The following is a 23165-nucleotide window of genomic DNA, read 5'->3' on the forward strand; positions in this document are numbered from 1 at the left end:
ATGATCATAAGGCATGGAACCGAAAAAGTGTTTGCCATGAAATTTGAAATCCTATTGGCCTAGCTGCTATATGAATTGATAAGACAGTTATGGCCCAGACAAGGGTTTCCTGTAATGTACACTGATGCATGAAAAGAAGGTTATGGCGATTTAGCTATGGTATGTGATACACCACATCCCAAGTTGTACGCAAGGTTTAATGATCCTATATGCACTGATAAGAAAGATGTCTCAGAAATGAAAAGTTTACGGATGGACAGACACTGCTAAAAATGGGTGTATAAAAATAATTACTGATCCTATTAAAATCCTATCATTTTTGTTGTCATAATTATTAATACAATAGGACGTAAGAAATATGGGCGTATAAAAATAATTACAGATCCAATTAAAATCCTACCATTTTTGTTATGTCATAATACGTAAGATAGATAGGCGTATAAATATAATTACTGATCCTATTAAAATCCTACCATTTTTGTTATGTCATAATTATTAATACAATAGGACGTAAGATAGATAGGCATATAAAAATATTACTGATTCTATTAAAATCCTACCATTTTTTTTGTCATAATTATTAATACAATAGGACCTAAGATAGATGGGTGTATAAAAATAATTACTGATCCTATTAAAATCCTACTATTTTTGTTATGTCATAATTATTAATACAATAGGACGTAAGATAAGATGGGCGTATAAAAATAATTACTGATCTTAAAATCCTACCATTTTTGTTATGTCAATTTTTTTTTATTGATACAATAATTGTCTTTCCACGGCAGTTTTGAATAACACTGCTTGGAGGTTTGTAAATATACATATGATCCTATTCTTATGTGTGACATTTCATCATAATTTCTATTTTTAATAACCATGACCTTTGACACAAAGAGGCTAAACACAAACGCATCCAAGATATATCATATTCCTATTCCTATATGTGAAGTTTCATAAAAATCGGAGGAGAAATGAAGTCCGTAGATATAACAGTTAAAAAGTGTGTTGTGTTTAACGACACCTCATTAAAGCACTTAACATTGATTTATTAATCATTGGCTATTGGATATCAAACATTTGGTAATTCTGACATAGTCCATTAGTAGCAAGGAATCATTTATATGGATGCATCCCAAACAGGATAGCACATACCACAGTCGTTGATATACCAGTCGTGGTGCACCAGCTAGAATGAGAAATAGCCCAATGGGACCACCAACAGGGATGGAATGTCTCTATTTAAACATGCTTTCAGTTACTCTGGACCAGTACTTTGGAATCAATTACCTAAAGCTATCCAATCATCGCCAAATACTGCTGTTTTTAAATATAGACTCAAGAAATATTTTTTTAAATAATATCATTTGTACATGTTTATTGCCATATATGTATTTTCTATTTGTTTATAAATGTATGTATTGTAATTCTGTATTGTTTGTACCTGAGGGCCTCAGGGAAGATTAGCTTTTGCTAACTGTGTTACCCTCACTAAATAAAGAATTTATTATTATTATTATTATTTATTATTATTATTTTATACAGAGAGGCCAAATTGCCAAAACATCCAAGATATCATGATCCTATTCCTATCTGTGAAGTTTCACAAAGCAAACATTCCTTTCCTTTCTTGAAGAAAAATGGATTATTGGTGCATGTACATTTAGCTAGGATACGTCAAAATGGAAGGCTAAAACCTTTAGGTTGTAAACAAATAAACTAACGCAAGTCGCATTCATCTTTAGGGATATCTGTATGTACATACATGCATATGCATTGTTTTGCACACATAAGGCTGGTAGGTACAGGGTTCACTGTCCGGTACCAGCTCCCACCAGAGCGAGTTTTAACGACTCAATGGGTTGGTATAAGACCACTACACCGTCTTCTCTCTAACACTAACAATTAACAACTAACCCACTGTCCTGGACAGACAGCCCAGAGTGCTTCAACCTTAATTGGATATAAACACGAAAATAAGTTGAAATGAAAAAAAAAATGAAAGGAAATAAGCCTTGTCATTTTGACTCGCACGATGCCCGATCAGTATGGGATCAATCCCCATCAATGGGCCCATGGGCTATTTCTCCTTCCAGCCAGTGGTATGTACTACCCTGTCTGTGGGATGGTGCATATAAAAGATCCCTTGCTGCCAATCGAAAAGAGTAGCCCATGAAGTGTGACAGTGGGTTTCCTCTCTCAATATCTGTGTGGTTCTTAATCATAAACCATAAATAAAATGTGATGAGTGTGTCGTTAAATAAAAACACTTCTTTCTTTCTCATTTTGATGACACAAACAGGTAGCTGGTAATTTCATTTGTTTTGTATTATTCAGATTTTAGCACTGACAATAAAGTAACCAGACACTACTCACTCTCAAGCAATCAATTTGCTTATAGTGAAACACTTGCTTTGTTTAGCTTGATGTAATGCAAAGCTGCTAATTGCCAACAGATAAGCCCTTTAAAGGAAACATGACACGAGACCATATTATAGCTAATTTTAAAAGCAAAATGATATAAAAATAATATACAAATAACTTTATAACAATAAAATACATGTAGTTAACTTAAAATGAAGAAATTACGCTAATCAGTATCAAAGTACGATTTATGCATATTTATTCGTGAGCGTTCGGAAAAAAAGGGAAGTGACGTCAGAGCCGCTGTACTCTTCCATTGTTGTTAACTGTTTATATATGGAGTAAGGGGCTTACGATCTTTTCAGTCCAACAGTGCCGTACTGTGTGGCCTTTGGGTGTAAAAATAAACAGTTTAAACGATCGGGATTGTCTTTTTATGGTTTTCCAAAGGATTGTATCCAAAGAAAGACACGTGTATTTTATCGCAAAAGAAATGATTGGACACCAACACTGCATAGTACTTTGGTGTCAGCCTATTTACAGCTCGGAGCCCGAACGTTACCCGGAGACAAAAACAGTACTCGGTTGCGAATGCCGAGGTGTACAATGTACATATTTGACACAAAGATACACCTCAGCATGATGTATTTATATATGTTAAAACAAAAATGTAGAAAGTTTTTTTTTTTTTCTTTTTTTTCTTTTTTTTCATGTTAGGGCTGTAGGCCTACATAAAAAAATCTGTATTCACCGTCCAAAGAAGGAAACGTCAATAAGTAATTAAATATGGCATATACAAACATGGGATTTGGCATGAGGATACATCTCAGTACGATGTATTTAAATATGTTTTTAAAAAAACGTGTAGAAAACAATAATAATTTTAAATAATGTTTTTAATCCAAAGCAACACGAAGTTCAATACAAAATAAACCACTACTGTGGGTGTCGAAATAACTACTATGTTTCATCCACGGGCTGACTTGAGAATCGGAGTGTTGTTTTAGTTAATTGGTCCTTTCTTTCCGTGGCCTGCACATGTGATTCCTGATTGGCAGGTGTATAATGCAGGGTATTGACCAGGTAAGTGATTACCACGGTCTAGACATACGTACAAAATACATGCCAGTTTTTTTAAGATCACAGGGTATTGTGGCATAACCTGTCGCGACTATAGTACAATGTTAATGGACATTATCAGCCACCCTGCTTCATTACTGTAAATAATGCTGTAAAACCCTTGATTAAGTAACTTTCCCATCTAAAATTACAAAACTGACCAATTACGTAGTACCAAAGAAAAGAAAATTATCACTTGGGTATCGTGAGTGGTCGTTTTTACTCTAACGCACCCTACCAATAGGCCTAATAATATGCTACTTGTTTTATGAGAGAAAAATACTATAACCCCATTTCGTTCTATTGATGCAAATAGAAATATATTTAGTTTAAAAGTTGATTATACTCTCAAGTCATTTATGTTGTTTTACAAGTCAGGTTAATGAAAGTGAAGCGCCTTGTCGTAAATTAGAGCGTTTGTTTACACTGTATATACAGATTTCATTATGTACAGCCTGAACATAAAAAATGCGATATTTTCAAAAAAAAAAAAAAAAAAAAATGTTTGTCCTACATTTATATTTTTTACATATTTTTTACATACATCATATCGAGGTGTATCTTTATGCTAAATATGAACAGTATTCACCTCGGCATTAGCATCCGAGTTTTGGTTTTGTCTCCAGGTTACTTTCGGGCTCCGGGCTGTAAATTGGTCGACCGGTCTGGTCTGACACCATCGGTTTCTCCACCCTCCGACTCGCTATCCATTTTTTCTTCAGTATCACTGTTGTAAGTAAATGTGTGTCTTTCTTCATTTACTAACAGTTCATATTGATACGGCAAAATGTTTTGCGAACGAACACTCATTGTTTTGGTAAGCTGTGCAAGTCTTAGATTCTTTATGAGTGGTACGGACTAATGCTTTTAAGTGTAAGGCTTCAGATCAAGCGACGCGTCTCTGACGTCACGGACCTCGTGATTGCCCTGCTCATTAAAGATCGGCAATTTCCACTAAGAGCTTGTATCTGGGGGGGTTTTATGGAGATATTTTAAGTAATTAAAACATTTTTTTTTTTTTTTTTAGGTGATTCAATTTATAATTAATTGTAGATGGTTGGTGCCAAATATGGGTTACGTGACATGTTTCCTTTAAGGTTACATGTCTGTATTTTCTCAATATAAAATAACATACTCAATCCAAACTTATGAGTGCTTGGATCGACAATCTGATCAGGTGTTTTATCTCAGACTGGATTTGGCTTAATGAGACAATGACAAGAGGCTTGCTTCCTTTGATGTTGAGTTTGCAGGTCTACTGAGACTATACACACTGAAACTGTACAGATCAATCTCTTCCTAGTGGAAAAAAAAGTGTGTATTCTGAAATAGCATCAATTGCAATCTCATCTGGTACCACGCTTTGGTGTCGGTCCCTTTGATTTTACCTACAGTTAGAATGGCTAAATCATAAATGGCTGTATTAAGTTGCACCTACATAGTCACATATAGTTCAGTAGGAAGTAAATTAGAACATTATTTTAAAAAGTAACACTTTAATTAACATTAGTAATAAAGTTACAATTATTTATATAACTCTGTAAAATAAAAAATAATAAAATTTGAAATTCCAAAACATTTTTTTTTTTACTTATAATTAAATATTATTAAATAATTTTGCTTTTCCATTATATTACTGATCAGTTGCAACACTTAAAATAACAAGAGTACCGGTGAGATACAAGATACGCCCGTGAGGAATTTGATGGAAAACCATATCTATATTAATGAATAAGTTACGCGTATGATTAAATTCTAATTATGTGACATTTTTGCAATGGGATGGATGAACAGTTTGTTTTTGGACCAACTACTGATAATACTGTATCCATTGGAGAAGGTGCTGTCCCACAGATAGAATAGCACATGCCACGGCCTTTGATATACTAGTCGTGGCGCACTGGTTGTGACGAGAAATAGCCCAATGGCAAAGCTAAAAGAGCATAACCTACCTTACAAGCCTCACAGATGAATGCTCCACAGTAGAATCCTGCTGCCACATCACCACACACCTGGCATAATTCATCGGACTGAATACCGACTGTGGACGTCCGCCGGCTCATCTTTACCTCATTGCTAGCAGGGACAGCTGAGATATCTTCAGATTTACATGAGGTATCTAGGTCTTCTCCATCCAAGTGTCTATCACTAACTTCCGAGTTTCTAGCATTCCTTGCTGAATGCCTACCATCACCTGCTGAATGTTTACCATCACCTGCTGAATGTTTACCATCACCTGCTGAATGCCTATGACTTCTTGTTGAGTGTTTATTATCTCTTGCTGAATGCAAAACATCTTTCTCATCTGCAGGTATCACCTTCCTAGCAGCCATGCTCGTTGAATCATTCAGACTGTCATCTTGTGAGTAACCGTGGTTAGTTGTTGCACACTGGTCCAGTGCAGATAACAGCACTTCACTCTTGGCCAAGTTAGAGTTCTTATGCTGTGGCAAAATCTTAGAAAGAAGCGAGCTTTCAAAATCAATTTTGTCCCTGGATAATGGAAAATATTTCTGTTTGAAGATACTGCTGTTGGAAGCCTCTAGGAAGAAAGCTTTTCCTGCTTTTGTGAGGGTAACCCCAGTCATTACATCATCATCAGGGACTTGTGGGGACGGGGATGAGGACACAGATGATAAGTAGCTGCCAGACGATAATGAACTCGGTTTTTTCTTTTTGTTTGTTGGCAACATGTTCCAGTCATAATAGCTGTACTGACTCTGTGACGGACTGTCATCAGAAACCGACATATTGGAGTTAGCGTCACACGGAATGTTGGTTACATATCCAGATTCGGCTTTACTTCTACAGTTGTTTAAATTGTGAATCAACACTTCATTGTACGGTTCTGGAGACGGTATCACCGACTGGTCTGATCCACCATAATTGATTTTAGCTTCTGGTTCCGATATATGACAGCTATCACTATGGCCATTTGACACAAACATGTCATGATCCATGACAACATCACAAGTGTGTAGGAACTGCTGCCTGTGTTGATTTGGGAGGTCTGAACAATGTTTTTCAACTTGTATGTCACTACGGCTTTCAAGCACAGTATACGTTCGAGTATCAGAGTCCAAATCCGTGACATCATTTAGATGTGTCTGAGCTTCTGAAGAATTTGTTTGGATGGCAATGTTGGACGGCTGAAGATCGCACTCCGCATTCAAAGTCAGAGGTTCTGCAACCTCATTCCGAACACCTGGATCATCTTCATTCAGTAAAGATCGTTTCTTTTCCATGAAAGAAAAAATCTTCTTGGGAGGCAAGGGATAATTTCTTACATACCATGACTGCAATGACGAATAAATATTTTCCCCGTCCTCGTGACAAGTGTTTTTGCTTCTCGTACACTGTGGTGATTCATGTGGTTGGTAGGTGGACGACGTGGTAGAGAAGTAACAAGCACTGCTATTGGCTGAAACAGGTGGTACACATGCACCTGCAGTTGTTCCTAGCACCACAGGCTCCTGTTGCATGCCTAGCTCGTTGTCCTTCTTGTGACAAATCATCGCGTCTATGTGAAAATGAAAAACAAATCCAATCGTTTCATCATTTTCTGTGGCTTCTGAAAAGACAAAAAGAAAACAACTGAGTTATATATTAAAAAATACCAATATACAGCAACACTTACATGTAGTGTGTTCATTAGTAGGAAGGAAATGTTTTATTTAACGACACACTCAACACATTTTATTTACGGTTATATGGCGTCAGACATATGGTTAAGGACCACACAGATATTGAGAGAGGAAACCCGCTGTCGCCACTTCATGGGCTACTCTTTTCGATTAGCAGCAAGGGATCTTTTATATGCACCATCCCACAGACAGGATAGTACATACCGGGTCAAGTGATTTTGAGTGTAGGACAAGGAAATTGTTCTAACAACTTGTTCGACTGAACAAGCCAATTAAACAACGACAGCAAATTAACAAAAATGATTATACATTTATGAATTTTATGCTGTGATATACATCTGGCTCCATATCCATAAACGTACTTAAATCAATGTATGATATTTATCAACATACTTAAAGTATGTATGTAAGTATTATACATTGACTTAAGTACGTTTATGAATACGGAGCCAGGGGCCTAATTTACAAAGGTCTCTTAGGCTCTGCTAGACAACAAAGCATCCTCTTTGAAAGTCTTTTAGCATTGCACTGGGAGATCGCTAAGTTGCGAGAGTTTAGTGAATTAGGCCCCTGGCTGTGAATTTAGCACGATCCTGTGCTTTAGTGAATCCCAGATTTTGGGATGGATGCATAAGATGATGAGATGGAATCCCAAATTACATATACTAAATCATGTTTACAAATGTGGCAGAATCTTAAATAGAAATCCCAAAATTCAATGCCTGTACATGTATTTAGATTTTTTAAAATCAAGTTAATATTTTGTTGCCCAACTATAGAACATTAAAATATTACTTTACTCTTTTTTAATAGAAACATTTGGGTGGGACAAACACAGCTAGTTTAAAGTTTTGTTGTTGGATGTCAAACATTTGATAACTCCGACACATAGTCCTAATGCAGCAAGGGATCTTTTATTATGCACTTTCCCACAGACAGGAAAGTACATACCATGACCTTTGACCAGTTGTGGTGCACTGGTTGTAATGAGAAAAAACCCAAATCAGTTGAATGGATCCAGTAAGGTGGTTCGATCCTGTGATGCAAGCACCTCAAGATAGCATTCAACCGATTGAGGTAAATCCCGCTCTGGGACAAGCACACTTCAGATAGGAAGTTAACATATTCCAACAGAACAAGCTCATGTTTAGAGATAATGTTACTACGTAAAGCCCTGGAACCAAATTCACAAAACATTCTTGTAACAGTCATGTAAATATTTGTTATCTATTTCAAATAAAAAATTAAATCAGTATGGATGATGAGTCACAGTAAAGACAAAATAAAGTGATTTATAATAATATATATTTCAAACTGTCTTATTAATAATTTTGTAAATACAGGAAGTTTTTTTGTTGTAAAATTATGCTTACGTGTATGTGCAAAATTTGGCTATTAAATCTACAATTACAAAACAGCCCTTATGATATCATTACAGTGAGTTCAAAATACACATAATTTATATATTAAAATACTTTTCTTTTGTCTTTAATTGTGTCTTTAATCTATGTTCTATAATATTACAAGCACAGTCTTTGCCAGGAAAAGCGAGTCATCACTTTCGCTCCTTGATCAGCTTGCAATAAATTTGTTATGCATTTTATTTAAAACGTCATACGACTCCTCGCCTAGCACCATTTCAGGAGAGTGATCTTCAGCTTGTCACCTCTATTAAGCAGCCACCTGTGTTAAATGGCCATAGTTTATTCTCCAAATTAATCTAGAATAGTACCAACTGACCTGTATTAACAGGCCTCTGAGAATAAAAAATTAGCAAAAACCATAAATGGGTTGTAAACACAAAAACAAATTCAGGTAACCCATTTAATTTTGTTGTAACCCGTCATGCCTATGCATATGATGTCCTAACATGAAATGTTAAGTTCCAAGTTTTTGACAATTTTCAACAATAAATATATATTGAAAAGATGTATACACAGAGCACCAATATATACAAACAGTTTTACAAATAAAACACATGTAATTTTAGACTTAATTTTAATTTTTAAAACATGATTATTCCTAGTAATTGGAAGTAGCCATCTTCAAAACAGCCCTAAAAATAACAGGTCAAAACGGCCATAAAAAAAGTAAAAATGGCCAAAGTCTAAAAGTCAAAATGGCCAAAGTAAAAAAAGTCATAACGGCTCTAAATATACAACAGAAATTAACTAAAGTATTTATTTTTGTTATTATTGTAATCCTCTTGCCCAATGTTTATTTAAAAATATATGATTGAGGTTATGATCACTTTACATAACTTTTGAATACATCATCAAGTAATCAACTTGTTTTCTTCCTGTGACATGCCATTGTTTCTATGGGGGCAAAATATAGCCTACTGCAGTGGCCACATAATTCGCAAAATATATTATGTTTGCTAGGTTCGTACTCGAATAAGAGTGGACATGAATATTTATGAGCAAAATGAGGCTGCACGTGCTATATATGTCTGTAAGGAGAAGCATGTGTGTGCATAGTTCCTTCTAGCTTGCGTCTAAACCAGTAACAGCCAGATATTCATGATTTAATTATTTACATAAATATATATTTTCCAAAGGTTTTCCAGAGTCTTTTTCTCAACGAGTTTTTTCTCTGGTTTTTTTAACCTGGAAGTAAATTTGTTATATGAAAATAGATTGCGTTTGTTAGGAGTGGAATGCTTATGGAATTTATGAAGATTTGTTTATTTATGATGTACAAAAAAAGAGAGAAAAAAAAAGCCAGTTCCATGTAGTTTCTCGGTCAGCCTACAAGGCATTTTGGAGTGTTGTTTTATATTAAGAGGATGAGAGTTTTTAATCATATTTACTATATCACGAATCGGCAGTTTCTCGCTCAACAACAGTACCGTTTATTTATTTATGTATTTATTTATTTGAATTTTATTTGAATTGGATTTTGCTATATTTTCATTGATGATTTATTTGCATATTTTTGACATGTGTATATCTGGTTCCAGTGTACACTGTTGCTCAATTTATCTATTTATCTATTTGTGTCCATTTATTTATATTTGGGTTGCCCAAATGCCCTATTTTCGGGTGGTAACCTTAAATTAAGCTGTGGCCAATTCAGCCAATAAACAAATAAACACAATATTTTGAATTGTTATCTTTGATAATAGTAATCGGTCAACTCTTTCTGAATCCAGTTCAAATTGGGTACATAATGACTTTTGAATAATAAGTGTTTAGTAACCAAACCAATTGCATTAATTGGATCATTATTTCTAGTTAAAAAACCAAGATTAACATTTTGTTTATTAAATTTCATATTACTACTAGTTTTTATATAAATCCAGTTTTGAATATCAGTCCAGATAGAGTTGGCCAATTCCCCCCAAAAATGAGTCATTGTACCAAGTTCTAAATTACAAAAATTACACATTGGAGAAGAAATATAACCAATTTTGTATAGATATGTATTTACTGGAAGTATATTATGGATTATTTTAAACTGAAACCAACATAACTCACTGCTTTCCGTGCATCATAACGGAATTTTATTTATCATTTCCCATTCAGCATCAGAAAAAATACAATTTAATATTTTTTCCCATTTTAAGTTACATGCTAATTTTTTAAAAGATGAACTTAATAATTTATTATAATAATATCTACTTCCTCTAACAGCTGTTTTCAATTGTCTCATATTGTATGGTAATATGGGAGAGGTAATTTTATTTATCTATTTAACTTTACACAATTTAAGTTATTGTTTTACTACACTAATAACACCTTGGTATGTTAGAAAATCAATATTGAGCTTATATATAGATTTAAATTTGTTGTAAGATTAAAAAAAAAAAAAATTCACTTAATAAGTTTACTCCAACCTCATACCAATCCTTATAAAATAAAGTGTTTCCATTTATCTTTATATTGTTGTTATTCCAAATATATTCTGTCAATATCTCTTCAGATGTCATCTTAGATTTGCATTTTTTAAGATATAAACTCCATGCTATTCATGTATCTCACCAAAAACAATTATAAATATACTGAGAATATCGATCTATTCTTTCAGAGTCAAATTCCATTACATTGGTTAAAAATTTATACTTTTGAATAATTAATTCCTTCCATTTTGATTCAGTTTTAACTAATGACTGTATACATATATAGATATCTTTGTTCCTTCTAGAATCAGACTAAAAAATATGAAATATTAAGTTCCAAGTTTTTGACAATTTTCAACAATAAATATATATTGAAAAGATGTATACACAGAGCACCAATATATACAAACAGTTTTACAAATAAAACACATGTAATTTTAGACTTAATTTTAATTTTTAAAACATGATTATTCCTAGTAATTGGAAGTAGCCATCTTTAAAACAGCCCTAAAAATAACAGGTCAAAACGGCCATAAAAAAAGTAAAAATGCCATTACATTGGTTAAAAATTTATACTTTTGAATAATTAATTCCTTTCATTTTGATTCAGTTTTAACTAATCTTTTAATCCAGGTTATTTTTGGGGGCTTTTATGAAATCTTTAATTATAGGGACTTTAATGCCACCATCTTTTAGATTTTTGTGACATTTGAAAACATTTAACTCTGTCAGGTTTTCCATTCCATATAAAAAGAAAGAACTGTCGCTGAAGAATTTCAATATCATCATTATGTGGGTTTGGAATAGCAGAAAATAAATTATTTAATTTAGATAGAACCACTCTTTAGTATTATATTTCTACCTAACGGTGTTAAAGTTCTACTAGACCAAATTTTTAATAGTTTTTTTTATGGAATTTATTTTACTTTTATAATTAATCTGTACCATATTTTCTAAGTCAATATCAAATTTTATACCTAATATATCAAAAGTTTCTGTCCAATCAAAATTCCATTCTTTACACAATTTATATCTACTTCTTTTTTTAGAACCTATCCATATTAATTTTGTTTTGTCTACATTAACCTTGAGGCCCAAAATCTTGCATAAAACTCTAATGTATTTAGAACTGCATAGAGGCTTTTTTCTGTTCCATCTAAAATTATTGTTGTGTTGTCAGCAAACTGGGTTAATAAAATTTCTATATTTCCTACTGTTATACCTTTTATATTCTTTCAAGTTTTTAACATCCTATTGAGAATTTCACCATAAATGAGAAAAAATATATGGAGATATCAGGTCCCCCTGACGGCAACCTCTTTCCAACTTAAAAAATGATGAAGCAAAACCATTAACAAGAACAGCAGACTGAGAGTCATTATGAAAAATAGAAATTCATTTTTGTATTGAAGGCCCAAAACCAAAATTTTTAAGAACATTATAAATAAATTCCCAGTCTACTGAATCAAATGCCTTTTCAAAGTCGATTAACAATAATAAGCCAGGAATTTGTAGATTTTCTGTACACTCCATAATATCATATATTAATCTTGTTACTTCACCAATATATCTTCCCGACATGAAACCTTTTTGTTCTTCACTGATTATCATTGGCAACACTGATTTTATTCTTTGCGCTATAACAGCTGATGCAATTTTTATTTAACATTTCCAAGGAAATGGGTCTCCAATTTTTAAAATATTGTTTAGGTTTATTTCCCTTTGGAATACATGTAATAATTCCTTGTTTTTGAGTTTGATAAGCATAATTTAAGGATCGTAATAAATATTTTTTCTTTTTTTTAATTCAACAGTGAAGCCGTCATATTTTTTAATACTTTTAGTATTTCAACATAGGTTAATTCCCCTTCAAGTTTTTCTGCATCATCTTGAGTAAGTTTGGTAAGATTATTATCTTCAAATAATTCATTCAAATTTATGTCGCTTATATCTTTTTAGAATACAATTTCTTATAAAATGTTTTTGTTTCATGTAATATATCTGATGTTTTTAAAAATGATTTTGCCATCTGGAGTTTCCAATTCAATAAATGATTTGTTTAAAAAAATTCTTGATTCCAACTTTAAAAAATATTTTGTGGGTTTCACACCTTTTTCTATCCATCTTGCTTTAGATCTTATAAAGTTTCCTTTTGCTTTTTTAATGCTAATATCTTCTAATTTACTGTTTATGTCTTTGATTTCTTTTATCAGATTATTTTTTATTTCAATATCATTTATAGCATCTAGTTCTTTTGTCAAGTTATCAAGTTTAGAATTTAAGTTAATTTCATCTTCCATTTCAATCTTTTTTTCAGTTGAAGAATATAAAATAGTTTTTCCGCGTATCGTAAATAATAACGATTCCCACAGTAACTGGTCACCTATAGTAAACTCCGTTTTTTAATAATCAGTATCTGCATACTGTTAAAGAGTTTCTTTTATTGTTTCTTTAATTAAACTTACATATTTATGGTCATTTAATGATGAGTTGTTAAATTTCCAAAAACCTTTTCCTCTTTCAATTTCATTTAATTTTAATTTTAAAATAATGGCGAACACCCAGAAATTATCTCCCCCTTAGAGGTCGCGTCATTACTATACACCCTAGAGTCTCACTTTAAACAGCTGTTCGGTAGTGTGATTTGACGCCACTGGTCGTATAAAATTACTTTGTCCACCTCTGTACGAACAGGAAAAGTGGTCATATTTTTTTTCAGACGATGAGGCATTGCACAAAGAATGTCTGGACTGCATAACGGATCTAGTAGATGACAAAATAAAAATAATAAAAACCCACCAGTGTATCGCTGGAAATAGAGACGTTTGTATGTCACTGCCAAAAACCTATTCATTCTCAGTGTGTGGATTAAAAAAAAAAAAATTATTTATATATTATTTGAATAAAATCAAGTTGAAATATAATATTTTCTTCCTTTTATGTATGCTATGTGGACATTTGTTTATTTGTGTGTTTTGTTCCCTGCTTTTTGGTGAGGGGTAGGGTTTTGGTGGGTGTGTCATTGATCATGTTTTTTGTTGATTATTAATTAATTTATTTATTTTCAATGAATAATTTCAGACTAAAAGAAAAAATGTTTTAGAAACAACACACTTTTTAAATTTATGTATGGAGTGTATTTGAAAGTGGGGATGGGGTGGGGGTACCAGTAATGTGCTGTCTGTTGAGAGAGAGAGAGAGAGAGAGAGAGAGAGAGAGAGAGAGAGAGAGAGAGAGAGAGAGAGAGAGAGAGAGAGAGAGAGACAGAGAGAGAGAGTATATACATGTATTTGAGGGCCCAAACCTGTTTGTGGGGGTTCGGAGGCATGCTCTCCCAGAATAAGTTTAAATATCACATGTTAATACAATATAGACAGAATAGTGAGATGTGGTGTGCCCATCAATGCGAAAAAAAATTGTTTCTTGAAAACAACCCTACCTAAAAAATAAAAAAAAAGGCTTACCCTGATTATTTTTCCCTTTTTTTTATTTCAAGTTAAAAAGAGTACAAATGTAGGTTTTTTTTAAACTTTAGACTGACCCTACCTAATATTTCTTAGACATGTTCCCAGAATTTGTTTTAGGTACAAAAAAAAGAAAGAAAGAAATGTTTTATTTAACGACGCACTCAACACATTTTATTTACGGTTATATGGCGTCAGACATATGGTTAAGGACCACACAAATTTTGAGAGGAAACCCGCTGTCGCCACTATATGGGCTACTCTTCTGATTAGCAGCAAGGGATCTTTTATTTGCTCTTCCCACAGGCAGGATAGCACAAACCATGGTCTTTGTTGAACCAGTTATGGATCACAGGTCGGGGCAAGTGGTTTACACCTACCCATTGAGCCTTGCGGAGCACTCACTCATGGTTTAGAGTCGGTATCTGGATTAAAAATCCCATGCCTCGACTGGGATCCGAACCCAGTACCTACCAGCCTGTAGACCGATGGCCTACCACGTCGCCACCGAGGCCGGTTTGTTTTAGGTACAAGGCAGAATAAAATTCTATTTTCTTCATTTGTTAAAGTCTATATTTGATTATTCCTTTGTTAATCTGTCTACAGGGGGCCTACTAGTTGGGTATCTCTTTTGTAAGATGTATTTAGGATGCATTTTCTTTTTATACTAAGCATATCTAAAATTACTGACAAAAACATTACCAAAGGATGCTGTGATGGTGGTGTAAACAAATAACTCCAATGAAAGTGAAAATGCTGAAATTAAAGTAATTGGTAGGAGTAGCCTGTGTGGTGGCCATGAGTTTACCTTCTTGGTGAGTCAGTATCTATGCCAAGTGTCAAAACCATGGGTCAAAATTATGAAGGCTGTTGTTGTTTTTTAACCACAGCTGTTTAACACCAAATTTAAAATGTGCTGAGATGTTGTAATAAAAATATTCATTTCTTTTCATTATTGGTTATTCTATAGAGACTGCAGAGCTTGTTTTGCAATATGAGATTTGATTAAATACTTGAGGCATAACAGAACAAACTGTTTGGTTTTTGCTACTGACCCCAAAACAAACTGACCATAAAAAAATACTTTCCAAATTATAATCTAGAATTTATTTACTTAAATATCCTGAAACTGGAAATTTTAATATTTGTTCAGTTTATTTATTACCTTTTAAAACAGATGTGGGTTTTTTCTGGGGGGCTTCTCTTCTTCTTCTTTTCTGTTTTACTAGACTATTTTGGACACGTGTAGCAAAAACCCAACATTTTATTCTGCAGTGACTATTAAGCTGTATAACAGTTATAATACTTTTACTTTTTGGGGGAGTATGTTGACTACATTATGATAAATTCTAGCATGGCATTGAAAAAAACCCACACTGTGAACTGAAAATGTAAATACCAGATAGTTATTGTTTATGTGTAATTGTGATCACATATTAAACATGAAACAAGCCATGTGTGAATACTGCGTGTAATGCATCTCTTGAAATTAATGTTAAGTGAGTTTAATTTATTTCTTGTGGCATCTGGTTTTAGAAATCCACATTTGTAAAATACCAGTATTTTGTTTCTTTAATTTATAATTTATTACTCTTACAGCCTTTGGAGAGAGAAAAAAATATGTCTAAAGCAGTTTTCAATTGCTGTTAATTTTATTATCAGTGGAAATCGTGGAAAGTCGTGCATTTTCATGGTATGAACCATGATTAAGATAATTTACAGTGGACTTTTCTTGATATAAGTACTGAAAAGTAGAATATTTAGATACTGGTATGTCAAATACATTTATGTTAAAACAGGCTCAGTGAAATCAGAATTCCTATCAGATTATGTCATTTTGTACACAAAAATTAAATTATTTACATTAACAAATTATAAATATTGCAAAACAATACCACTATCATTTCCAATTTTATGAAAATGTGCATAAAAAAGCATTGTTATATTTCTACTTACATGTAAAACAGAAAAAGAAAATTAAGAACAAAAAACAGTATATTCAATATTTTAAATTTCCTATTTATTTTTCACCATTTGAAAATTTAGTATTTATTTCTGTAATTATATGTTATGTTATTGATTTTTTTTTTATTACATGTATATATATTTAATGAATATCTAATAATCTAATAATGTAATTATATGTTATGTTATTGATTATTATTTTTTATTTTTTTTTATTACATGTATACATATTTAATTAATATCTAATCTAATATTTATTTGTGTTACCATAACTAATAAATTAACTTTAATAATTTTGTTTGGGTTGGGTTTGGGTTTTTTTTTATTTCATTGAAATAATTTATTACAAAATAATTATGTTGACAAATTTGGTTGAATTTACACTACTCTGCAAACGAATAATTTGTGGAAATAAACACGTATATCTCCATATTAAATCACGATAACATAGAACCTGGAAGTAAACAGCGAAGAATGGACCGTGGCATTTTACAAATTAAAACTTTATTAAACGCTGTTACTGGGTTTTTTTTATTGCAAACACTCAAGTATTATCAGTCAAACATGTACAGATTTAATGGTTTTGGCATGGTAGATGTATGATAGAAAGTTGTAAGAACGGTAAGAAGTAGCCTACATGGTTGGGGAAAACCCACAATTTGCCTGAACATTATTTTGTTCTTTTTGTTTTTCCTTCCATTTTGTTTTTAAGCACCAACTGCGGAATTTCGTAGATTTTTATTATTTACTTTAATTTTTTAGCCGTTCTACGCTTCAGTCACATACATGCACAAAATTAGGTCGGGAATAATAGAGTGGATATACCGATCAGTGCGTTAAGACAATACAAATTTAGAAACCGGAATGGTGTATAGTGCACGAGCGCCACCTGTCGGGAAGTCTCTGATTGTTTCCTATTGGTGAATGATCAGATCTAAAACTTGGTAAAATATCAGTAAAAGTAACTGCAGATAAAAGATTATGTGAAATAAGAAAAAAATCTAAACAAGACTGTTTCAGTGGGGTTGGCTGCCTCCATGAGAACCTTTTCAAATTAGGATTTTTCTCTCTCCAAGGAGCTACAAGGTCTAATGTTTCCTTAAATTCCATAACCTTTTTTTGAGCTTTTGGGTTATTCAATGCTTTATAATTAAACAAGTCACGGATGGGGTCTTGAACTAGATTCCAATCACCACAAACAATTGTATATTTGTTATTAGAAGTATCTATAATATTTTCTATTTTATAAAAAAATTCATGAGTATCTACATTCGGACCATAAATACTAATTAATATTAGTGACTGACCATTTATCTAATAAATGCCACTAACTTATTTTTAAAAAATCAAAGACAGGCTGGCTAATAAGCCATACAAACAACAATGAAGCATTCTCTAATTATTCCAAATTTTGTAATTATGAAGAAACTCAATTTCCCAAAACCTAACACATACATCTGTTATCTCTCTTGCTCTGTCCTCCTTTTCCTGTCTCCCCCTCTTTCACTGTCTCTCTTCTCTCTATCTTAATGTTGTATCTCTGTCAAAATGTCAACTTGTGTGTGTGTGTTATATATGAGTCTCATATATAACACACACACACACAAGTTGACATTTTGACAGAGATACAACATTAATGGTACACATTTTGTCCTCTTACATATTGACCATTGACCTATATATCACTTTTTCCATGGCCGACTGATGCTCTTTACTCTGTACAATTGAATGCTGTGATAATGTGGGTAAAGAATGAGGAGTTACATGTAGCACATGACGATGATAGTAATGTTCATTTGTAATGCACAAATGAGTTTTATTACATTCCACATGTTGTATGATATATATATATGCTTATGCAACAAAAATGGCTGTTTTCTTATGTTGAACCCTTTTTGGGGGTGGATGGGTATTATAATGACCAATTAGTCGATTATACTGATTATATTAATGGTACTGAAGGTATTTTATTTGAAAATAATGAATACATTCCTACAATTTTGAGTGTGCCAAACTTTTGGGGTTTTAATTTGTTTTTGCAAAACGGAGTTACCTACCCTGATTACAATTTTTCTATTTCGGTGGTCAGGGCTAATTGAATTTTTTTTTTTTTTTGGGGGGGGGGGATTTTAAAAATTCTTTTAAAGGTATTTCTTCAGTATAGCAAACAATCAATATCATTCTTGTCATATTTAAAAAGTGTCCGCGGTCCCTAATTTAATTGTCGATACGTATCCAAAAGCTTACCGCCCTGTGCAGAGCCGGCTCTGCACAGGACGGTCATGTGACGTGTATGGGTCATTGCAGCCAGCGCTACACGGGACGGTGCTACCCATTACGTTCATTATGTGTGCTACTGGTTGTGTTCTGTCAGTTTATATCAGTACAGACCTACAGATAAATCAATATTTCCTTTACTGTTAATGTGTTTTTCACCGTATCTAAGTACATAAAATACTAGACCGCCCTGTGTAGGAACATCCTGTATAGAGCCGTTATCATTATATATATATATTTTATTTTTTTTATACTCACACACACACACGTTATACATATGCACATATATATTTTATTGATTATTATCACACAATATACATATATATTCTTTATACACATGTAGACAAACAACAACTGGTAACCATACAGCTATACTATAGACCATCCTGTTGCTGTGTAGGAATGTCCGTACAGAGCCGTATATATGTTTTTAATACTCGCACACACACATACATATATATATATATATATATATATATATATATACAGTATATATATATTATCCAAAATATACATATATTTTCTTTATATACAAAATAAATATTTATTTCCTTTACTGTTAATGTGTTTTCCACCGTATCTAAGTATATAAAATACTAGACCGCCCTGTGTAGGAACATCCTGTATAGAGCCGTTATCATTATATATATATATATATTTTTTTTTATACTCACACACACACACGTTATACATATGCACATATATATTTTATTGATTATTATTCACAATATACATATATTTTCTTTATTATTACTGACTTCCCCCCTCATATCTCAGTACACGTGTAGACAAACAACAACTGGTAACCATTCACTGCAGCTATACTATAGACCATCCTGTGCAGAACCGTGCTGTGTAGGAATGTCCTGTACAGAGCCGTCATCAATATATATGTTTTTAATACTCGCACACACACATACATATATATATATATATATATATATACAGTATATATATTTTTTTTTCCGCGTATTATCCAAAATATACATATATTTTCTTTATATACAAAATAAATATTTATTTCCTTTACTGTTAATGTGTTTTCCACCGTATCTAAGTATATAAAATACTAGACCGCCCTGTGTAGGAACGTCCTGTATAGATCTGTTATCACTATATATATATTTTTTTTAATACTCACACACACACATTATACATATGCACATATATATTTTATTGATTATTATTCACAATATACATATATTTTCTTTATTATTACTGACTTCCCCCTCATATCTCAGTACACTGTAGACAAACAACAACTGGTAACTATTCACTGCAGCTATACTATAGACCATCCTGTGCAGAACCGTGCTGTGTAGGAATGTCCTGTACAGAGCCGTCATCACTATATATGTTTTTAATACTCGCACACACACATACATATATACAGTATATATTTATTTTTTTCCGCGTATTATCCAAAATATACATATATTTTCTTTATATACAAAATAAATATTTATTTCCTTTACTGTTAATGTGTTTTCCACCGTATCTAAGTATATAAAATACTAGACCGCCCTGTGTAGGAACGTCCTGTATAGATCTGTTATCACTATATATATTTTTTTTTTAATACTCACACACACACACATTATACATATGCACATATATATTTTATTGATTATTATTCACAATATACATATATTTTCTTTATTATTACTGACTTCCCCCCTCATATCTCAGTACACGTGTAGACAAACAACAACTGGTAACCATTCACTGCCTCTGCGTGTGCTGTAACCTCACCGTGGTGCAGGGGTGTAATGGCCAATACAGCACAAAATTGAAGTTTTGAGTAAAATTCAGTATCCGTAAAATTCTGTGATATTTGTGTTTTTGCAGTTCTTTACACTGTTTTTGTTTAAGTCACTTTATTTATTTGCATTACCATAGTTTGACACCCAATAGCCGATGTATTTTTCATGATGGGGTGTCGTTAAATATTCATTCATTCATTCATTCATTCATTCATTCATTCCATTCACTGCAGCTATACTATAGACCGTTCTGTGCAGAACCGTGCTGTGTAGGAACGTCCTGTACAGAGCCGTCATCACTATATAATTTTTTAATACTTACACACACACACATTATATATATATATATATATACACGGTATATATATTTATTTCCTTTACTGTTAATGTGTTTTCCACCATATCTAAGTATATAAAATAATAGACCGTCCTGTGTAGGAATGTCCTGTATAGAGCCGTCATCACTATATACATATATTTTTGTTAATACTCACACACGAACACGTTATACATATGCATATATATATTTCATCGATTATTATCCACAATATACATATATTTTCTTTATTATTACTGACTTCACCCCCTCATATGTGTAGAACAACGACTGGTAACCGTTCACTGCAGCGTATACAATAGACCGTCCTGTGCAGAACCGTGCTGTGTAGGAACGTCCTGTACAGAGCTGGTAAAGTTTTGGTCCCTTATTTATGCATTCGTCCACCTTAGAACCTGGGATTTATGGCAGCACAGAATCCTGGAAAACTCATTACATGCACTGTACATAGTAAGACTTGGGGGTTGTTATAATAATGATTTACATTTGATGATTGGAACTATCAATATAAGTATCATGCTTATAAAATCACATGATTTCGCCATTTCATCGGCATTTGCCAGATTTGGATCATGAACATGTTACAGGTGAAACGATGTTTTACTATGAAAATTATAACTGATAAGAAGTCAGACTTAACGAAAGGGTGGGAATATCACCAAACTATCCTACCTTGATTGGTTGAAAATATCTTCGATCTGTGGCCTCCATGATTCCTGTGACCCACTACTTTTACACTATTGTTACACTACAGGAGTACATCGACTTGTCGAGTCGACCGACTTCGTCTCCGTCTGTCTTCTACAGAGCTTTGATGTTACCACTTGCTTACACAGTTACAGTTTACACGCTACGCAACTTGTAGTGTTTCGAGGTTTCTCGTCTTGTCAGATGTTATATAACCGTGTTTGATAAATTAAAAAGGTACATCGGTTATTTCGACTGAAGATTTACCTAACTCTTGTTTGTATCACAAATATCTGACCATGACCCCGGATGTAGATCAGTGGCACATTTTAGACGTCACACACACATGCTGCGTTCAGCTTGACAAATCATAACGACGTTCGATAAACTGTCTGTGTGTTTCATGTATCATACCAGTCAAATAGTTTTGCGAATGCTATAGCGTCGCTCGCAGTCGTTGAACGCAGTTTATTAATTGTCAATGACAAAAATAAAAGTATGACTGGAAATAACAGTGACCTCTTCGTACGGTAAGATAACCACGCCCCTTTAAGGGAGATAACGCTGCCCATGGCATGGGCTTAAATCCGGATATTTTTAAAATAAGAATTTGAATATCTCCCCTGTTGAATATAAAAATTACATTATATTATGTAGTTAATAATGGAGGAATTTTGTTTATATGTATATAATGCCAAATTTAAAAGTATTAGAACAACGATATAGCGTGGCTATTGTTGCCTATAAATGTAATTTATTAATGGTGTATTTCAACCTGAAATTAAAAAACCCAATTTATTAATGTTATTAACAGAATTATAACAATGTGTGTGTGTGTGTGTGTGTGTGTGTGTGTGTGTATTACTGTTAAAAATAAGTAGGGGATATTCCATTTCAAATATCAATAATTATAGAATGAAATGAGATATAGTGCGTGAAAAAACGCACCCATTGTTTTGACAGCGAAGCACCTGACGTGACGTTGCACGTGCGAAGGGTGTGATTTGAAATTTAACACTGTACGTTGTGTGCTCACGATGGCAATATTCTTTCTTGTTTGTTACTGGAACACCAACTCATAACCTTGTTGTCACATTCTTTACAACATTGTATAACGTTTCAACAATGCGACGTCTGCAACGTCTCAGGGCTGTAGGTATGCTATAAGATGGCACCACCCAGCGAATTGTGTCTTCAATGCTATACAAAGACGGAGGGGGATGGGTGGTCATGAATGACCGTTGAACACACTAGAATAGGGACTTAAGACAATAAGTACAACCATAACACAAAATTAGAAGCTACACACAGACTACACGCTCACCGCATCAGTACACAGGGTGCATTGACTAATGATAACAATCCACCCGCACCCATTTAATGGCCCAGCACGTGCTCTAATAAGGAACCGGACAAAAGAATACTGGTTCCGAGTACACAATTGCAAATGCACCCGGGGGAAGCTGAACAAAAGAATATCGGCCTCCCCTACCCAAACCCCAAATACTTGCTGCTGGTGTAACTTGTACTTGGTGACACTAAAAGGAGGACACGAAGGACCCCGTCAACAAACATCAAGCCGACCAACCCGGAACAGCTGCCTTGCCTACCAGTGCCAAATACACAATTGCACGAGTCTCCCCTGGGTTGTCATGCCACGACCAGAAGCGGTTAGGTCCTTATAAGGGCCCTATGGGCAACCTA

The 23165-nt window shown here is 33.3% G+C and overlaps 1 protein-coding gene across 1 annotated transcript in view; it reads right to left on the reverse strand.

The window, feature by feature from the left end:
- Positions 1–21770, reverse strand: part of LOC121370170 — a 44849-nt gene extending 23079 nt beyond the window's left edge. Inside the window, exons 1-2 of the mRNA XM_041495284.1 lie at positions 21447–21770; positions 5436–7054 (exon numbers count right to left, since the gene is read on the reverse strand). Coding sequence (XP_041351218.1) covers positions 5436–6998 — 1563 coding nt within the window. The 5' untranslated portion in view covers positions 6999–7054; positions 21447–21770. The remainder of the gene's footprint in view (positions 1–5435; positions 7055–21446) is intronic.
- Between the last annotated feature and the right edge of the window lie 1395 nt (positions 21771–23165).

Source organism: Gigantopelta aegis, chromosome 4, assembly GCF_016097555.1.
Source record: "Gigantopelta aegis isolate Gae_Host chromosome 4, Gae_host_genome, whole genome shotgun sequence".
Classification (NCBI taxonomy): Eukaryota; Metazoa; Mollusca; class Gastropoda; order Neomphalida; family Peltospiridae; genus Gigantopelta; species Gigantopelta aegis.